Here is a 7120-nt window from a genome sequence, read left to right as displayed (position 1 = left end):
GTCGTCCAGCCTCGGCTTGCATTCTGGGCAAGTAAACTTTTTCTAGTTGGCTAGTGAGAAAGCTCAAATATATTTTAACGACACAAATATCAGGTCTATTGCAACATTAGCGCCATTATGAAGTAGACAAATTGGGAGATGACTTGTTCGTGATCGAATCATTAATTTGTGATGAAGTTTTCTCACAGGCTCGGACAGAAAATGGCGGACAACACATTAGACCACCTGGTCCTCAGGAGCTCCTCCGTGGTTTCTCTCAATGACCGGTGAATCAAACATCCATCCATTCAGCTCATTAATTCACCAGTACCGTCGGCCAGCGGAACCTGGTGGTCCCTTTGTCCCAGTGTGTTTGGTAATCAACGTGTCTGTCGTCCGCAGCTTCTCGAAGCTCGAGCCCCCCGTGGAGGACCTGTGCTTGGACGTGGAGGTCCGGACTGTCCAGCCCAGGAAGGTATCTGCTGGGGGGTGGCAATGGGTGTACAATTGAGGTTATTTTAACAATGGGTGTGCATTGAAGGGGTCTTCGGCATGTGGCTCGGGAGGGGGAGCGTGTTGACTGGAAACTGGAAGGTTGCTAGTTCGATCCCCGACCCGGAGGGTCGAGGTGTCCCAGGGCGAGACGCCTCACCCTGACTGCTCCCGACGAGCACGCTGGCGCCTGGCGTGGATGACTTCGCCGTCGGTGTGTGGATGTGTGCATGATTGGGTGAATGTAAGTAAATATTGTAAATTGTTCTCTGAGTGGCCACTGGTTAGAAAAATGCTGTATGAATGCAGTCCATGTACCGTTTATACCCCACGGTACGCTGTGGGTGTTTTCCCCACGGAATGGCCTGGGCCCACTCATTGCATTCGGGCCAACGCAATCACAAGTGTTTATTCTTTAGAGTCTTGACAAAGCTGCATCAGCCAAAAAACCCAAGCAGTGAGGAGAGGAAGGCGGATGCTAAATTTGCGCGGCCACCCTCTAGTCTACTGCATGTGACTCTGTTTTGAGTCAGACAACAACGACTTCATGCCAAGGCACAGGTAGTAATTAAGAAGTGTCTGCATCCGAACAGAGAATCTAAATGTGTTGAATGCCCGGCAGCCTTTTGAAATGAATGAGCTGTATTTTTACTGAAGCGATCTTTTGTACCGTATTCAGCTTTGCCCAGAAGACATTCGTTTGAGGACGCGAGGGTGAATTTTGTGTCGTTCTGTATCCCCTCTTTTCGGCCTCCTAATCTCAGTAGCGCACTGAGAGATCGTTGGTGTTATGAGTCTTGTTAACACGTTTTTCCCCCAAGTGCAGCATGATGCTCTTGATATTAGCAAAAAAAATACATTAATATCATTATCACCTAATAGTTATATATTGTCCAGTCTTTAGAACAAGACTGATGTAACATAAATCAGCCTTCTTTTTTTTTTTGCGACTATGGTAAACTAAAATCCCCACAGTGTGAGAGAGGGTCTGTCTCGGTATGTTTCCATTGGTTATGGACGCTCAAATCAAAAATGTGAGGTTATGGTTATTGGACCGCTGTGGCTAGGCTACGTAGCTGTGTGTTAAGTCATTTTATTGTTAGTCTCTGTCACTAGCGGCGCCAGGATTTTGATTGTGGGTGGGCCTCCAGAAAACTGGATGGGCCAGTTAAAATAAGCCCAAAAAAAAACCAGGTTCCCCGTCATCTCTGTTTCAGCGCTTTTCTGCGGCACTGAGGACAGCGACTCAGTAGCCTACCTGTGCGGCTCTTGTGTCGCTGTCCTCAGAGCTGAAGCGGACAAAGACACACCTTGGCAGTAAGCCTAACTTCATTTATCACTTTTGAACATTAAATACACAAAAAGACTGAAACAGAATTATATCTTTGGAGGGTCTGGTTTTTCTCTCCATTTATTTACCCAGCACGGCGGGCAGGAAACTGTCCAAAATTATTTAACTGTTTCTTATAAATTCAGAATGACAGAAGAACTGTATGGACATGAAATAACAGCAGCATTGACTGACACAGCTGCTAAACACAAACAGCAGGAAAACAATCAAAAACTATTTCTCCTGTTGCTTATTTCTTGAGAATAATTAAATGAATGACATATCTAACCATATAAACAGCATAACAATCCGATATAACTGATAAATAATCACAAATGCACACAATTCAATTAAAACTTGCTTGTGGGGCTTGGTGCTTACAGCAGGAGACGGCGGGGTTTCGTGCTGAACACAGCAATAATTTCTTGATATCTTCAAATTAAAGCAGGGACAAAGAGTTCAGTCTGTTTGTAGCCCTGGTGCCTGTTTTTATCCGATTGACAGCTGAAAAGAGTCTCTCCACAGTACATGTCGTCATGGGCAATGTGAGGAGGCTGTTCATGTTGGGAAAAATATCACGGGGGCACGCGTCGAGCACTTCTACAAGTGTTTATTTTTTCTCGTTCATGGTCTTGTTGGCCTTTGCCTTTCTTTTAAGCTGCTGCACAAAGACAGTGTGCTCTGCGTCTTCCACCGGAACGGAAAAGTGCGCGCAGGCGGGTCGGATGAGAGCCGTGTCACCAAAGGTGTCTGACCGTGGCAAGCAGGCAGCAGCGGCTCTCATAAAGCCGTATGTGTCGGGCTTGAAACGAGTGTTCAGCTCCAGTATGTCATTCCATAATTTCTGTAGGTCAGAGTTTTGCTGTACAGGCGATGATTTGCCCAGGGTAGAATCAACGTGCGTATTGCAGCCTGTGGGCAGGCTGTCCATACGGGGGGTAGAAGCCGCTGATTGGCTGAGAAGCTTTTACTCAACGCTTTCCTCAGGCTGCTTATTGGATGAACAGCTAGAATGAAAATCACTCACTACTCACTATAGGCCTGGGTCAAAATGGGTGGATCCAGGCCCACCTGGGCCCAATGGTAGCGACGCGTCTGTTTCTTTACATTAACCTGTTGATTAAGCCGTGGTGCATTGAATGGTCATTTTATGTTGTACGTCCTTGCACTTAGAAAAATAGAATTTAGCATTGTGTAGCGTCTTATCCAAGCTATCACTGTTGTATACGGGGAATGGGTTAACCTAGCGATTGTTAGTGCTTGGCACTTGGTTCTATGAACCTCCTTACTGTACCGACAGAGAGATATTGTTTCTTTCTTTTTCTTTCTGGCAAATGTACTTATTGCAAGTCGCTTTGGATAAATGCGTCTGCTGAATGCCCCGAATCAAAATGTAAATGTAATGGGTTCAACCCACAACCTTTCGGCTGTAGTCACCTTAACCACTAGACCAGTCACCCTAACCACTAGACCAGTCACCCTAACCACTAGACGATCCCACCTCTATTACAACAGTCACCATAATATTGTGTCTGATTGAACTTCAGCAGCTTTGACAGGAAGATTACAACTTCCCCAGAGGGGCGAATGCAGCTTCTATGAACACGCGTGTAGCTTGGTAGGATCCAGCTGTTACTTATTGTATTCCTGGCTCAAACAAGCAAACAGAATACAGCATGCAAAGAATTGACTGGCACCACCCGGCTATTGCCTAGTGGCTTATTCCTTCACAATAAGTCGTCTTGGCTGAAGTCGCACACCAACCCGTCTTGCGTTTCTTTAATCCATTAATGCCGTTGTTTATGCAGTGTTGTTGGAGGGGGCTGGACTGGCCCCCGAGAGTGCCGCGAGGCCCTTCACTCTGCTGGTTCCCCTGATTCGATTTGACCCTGCCTTAAACTTGATTATGTTCCCGGGGCTGCAAACAAGCAGGGATGCAAGTCGCAGAGAGAGAGGCGAGGTTGGATGAGGAATGCCGGAGAAAGTGTTGTGGGCGTGGCCGGTAACGCAACCCGCTTCCAGTCGGCCCTGGGGCTCTGGGTGGGGACGCGGGGGGAGGGCGCCCTCTACTGCTCAGCCGAGGTACTGCAGCAGGTGTGGAGCTGACCAAAGAGAAGCTAGGTGTACTGAGGTTCGACCGCCTCTTGCAGCAATAATGGCGGAGAAAATAAGTCTGCATGTTATCTCTAGATTGGCTATATCAGCCACATGCACTGAGAGCCCTCTAACTGGTAGCCTTAATATCACATATTGCAGTTTGGAGGAAGTTGGTAGCTGGTCGACTTGGTTAACACCACGCGTTGGATTAGATTTAACTCTTGTTCTGTGTAGGGACGCTATGGTGCAGCATCTCATCCAAGCCATCTTTGTTGTATACGGGGAATTGGGTAACCTAGAGATGGTTAGTGCTTGGTATTTGTATCTGATTGTATTTTAATGTGAGGTGGGCATCCTTTATAAGCCCTCTGGGGTTGCTTATGTCCCCCCCCCCCCCCCCCCCTGCATTTCTGTGCGTCTATGTGCATCTTTTTTTTTTCTATTTTAATCTTGTTCATGTTGCACAAAGAAATAAAACTAAACACTTGGTACTATGAACATCCTTACTGTGCCGACCGTCTTGAGTTGCTTTTGATAAAAGCGTCTGCTAATTGCTCTGAAAGTAGATCTAAATCATATAAACCAAGTATTATTCCTAGTAACACCCTTCCTAGGGCTGGGCGATGAATAGAATTTGGATCAGGATTTTGTTGATTTCGTCAATCGATCACAAAACGAATATAATCGAATTGAAACAATTTTCATTTATTTTCTTATCGGATTTTAATTGTGATTTAGATTTCAGCGTCAAACGATCACAAAGCTAATATCGAACAGCTGGATACATGTCTGTACATTATTTTAGATTTGAACGTTTTCTATTTTTACCATTTTGTGTTTTTGTTTTTTTAAGGTGAAATTTCAAAGATCTCACTCAAAGTGTTTTTTGGGAGAGACATGGTGAATAATCATGTTTTCAAACTCAAAAAATAATTGTTTGAATAATCGTGTTTTCAATATTGACCAGAATAATCGTGACCATGATTATATTTTTCTCCACAATGGAGCCGCCCTAACTCTTCCTCCGTCCTCCTCCCCAGAATAGACCGCCGCAGCGGCTGACCAGAGTCGCTCCCCCCGGGGCCCAGCGAGGAGGTGGGCCGGGGGCCTCCCTGAGCTCCACGGCGCTGGAGGACCGGTTCCTGGGGGCGCGGCGGTGCCCGTGCGCCCTCTGGGGGCTGCGGCTGTTCAGCCGGCGCTACGGCTGGGCTAGGAAGGTGCTCAGGCCTCGACCAATCAGGAGGGCCGGCCTCACCCCCGACCGTACGTCAGCGCCTCGCTCCATGCGTCTCATTTTACATTTAAAGGTCCCACGGCACGCCACCGGGTGGCGTGTGATTGGCCGCTACAAGCCGTTTCGGAAATCTGCCCCTTATGACATCACAGGTGGGCGTGTCCACCTGTGATGTGTGACGGATAGATGAGAAACGTTGGCTACAGTCCGCTGGGTAGGCCGGTGGACTGATCTATCCAGCACACATCTAGGTGGGCGTGTCCACCTAGATGTGTGACGGATAGATGAGCAACTTTGGCTACAGTCCGCTGGGTAGGCCGGTGGACTGATCTATCCAGCACGCATCTAGGTGGACACGCCCACTTGTGATGTCAGAAGGGGCAGATTTTCTAAACAGCTTGTTACAGCTAATCCCACTCACACCTGGTGGTATAATAGGTCACCTTTTACCAGTACCGGGTGTGGGTGGTTGCATTGAGCCGCCCCCCCCCCCCCCCCCCCCCGTGGATTGTAATGTGTTCACACTGATCCGGTCGGTTTGGCGGGCGGCCAGCACTGAGACGGCGCTGGATAACCATGGTAACCACGGGAACGACCAGCGTACCGGTCCAGACTAACGCCTGGACCAGCACCAACCCTGCACCAGTCCAGACTAACGCCTGGCAACACGCCCCCAAACAAGGTCTTACTCTTTAGATACTTAAATATGATGTCATCTAAAATAATAAGAACTGATTACGTCGGAATTGATTGTAGTAGTCCAGCGATATAAACCCTAAAAGTGGTTAACATTTGACCGTTTCTGGCCTGGTTAGTGTTTTGGTAATGTTGGCTGTGTTTTAGCATTGTTGATAGCATCAACTTGATGCTATCGATGTTCGGTTGAGGTTGGCTGTCTGGCTTTGACTAGCGTTTCCTGTTTCAACAGTGTTTCTGATAATCCTGCAGCCAGCAGAAGTAGCTTTGTCATGCATATTAATCATATTACTAACATTTTAATTTCAGAAGTGGTTGGGTAGTTGAAGCTAGTAGTTTTTAGTTTAGATTAACATGGTATCAGTATTGGGTAGAGATTGGCATCATCCCTATTGGCTGTATTTGGTTGACGTTTGCATCATCCCTATTAGCTGCTTTTGGTAGAGGTTAGCATCATCCCTGTTAGCTGGTTTTGGTTGGCAGTATTTGGTAGCTTCTTACTGTAATACTCCAGTACTCTAGTACCAATACCTTCTGTCCTGCTCTCACCAGACTGGAAGGCCCAGCTCAGGAGGAAGGCCCCCACCAAGGAGGTGCTGGACCGGCAGCTTGACGCCTACATGGCCCTGTCCAAGAGACACCTGGACGCCCAGCTGGACGCCTACATGGCCCTGTCCAAGAGACACCTGGACGCCCAGCTGGACGCCTACATGGCCGGAGACCGGGACGCGGGCGACGACGACGACAGGAAGCTGTACGACAGCGACTGCGCTGAGTAAACCCGGTCCGGGGGCGTGTCTCAGCTGGAGGTTTATTTTATAGAGCGCTTTATGTTTTAGCGTTGACCCATTCAGTGTCTGTGTGGTTGTTTTGCCTCAGAGTCCAGTTTGACCAGCAGATGTTTTTTAGTTGGCAGATGCTTTATGTCAAATGTCGGGTTTGTGTTGTTGTGTTGTGATTTTCTCTGTGTTTAGGTTTAATTAAAGGAGGCTGTGGCCCAATCGATTGAGCATCGGTGTTTCTGCGAATATCTGAACGTTCAGTTTAGTTGGGGGGGGGGGAAACAAGTATTTTTACATGTGCTCTGGGTTTTCACGGTACTACTCTCAGGACTAGGAGGGGGTGTTAGATGACGGTGCCGACCATCAGGCAGTTTACTTGATGACTTGCTTGCCGTGCTAAAATCGTCTTCAGCGGTGGACACAGCTGCAGTTCACAGCCCGATCCAAGGTGTGGAAGGACACGCCTTACTAGAACAAGATGTAAGGGCCAGGCCAGTGTGATGTTATTGG

General features: G+C 47.7%; 1 protein-coding gene across 1 annotated transcript; it reads left to right on the top strand.

Moving 5' to 3' along the window:
- Nucleotides 1-201: 201 nt before the first annotated feature.
- On the top strand, nt 202-6723 carry LOC307091917 (uncharacterized protein; the record flags this gene model as incomplete). Its single annotated transcript, XM_079758763.1, has 6 exons — nt 202-266; nt 382-454; nt 3824-3883; nt 4939-5161; nt 5686-5814; nt 6381-6723. 6 exons carry the CDS (start codon nt 202-204, stop codon nt 6605-6607), a joined length of 777 nt encoding a protein of 258 aa, XP_079614889.1. The 3' UTR covers nt 6608-6723.
- Nucleotides 6724-7120: the final 397 nt, after the last annotated feature.

Source organism: Pollachius pollachius, assembly GCF_949987615.1.
Source record: "Pollachius pollachius genome assembly, chromosome: 1".
NCBI lineage: Eukaryota > Metazoa > Chordata > Actinopteri > Gadiformes > Gadidae > Pollachius > Pollachius pollachius.
This window is presented reverse-complemented; position numbering and strand designations above follow the sequence as displayed.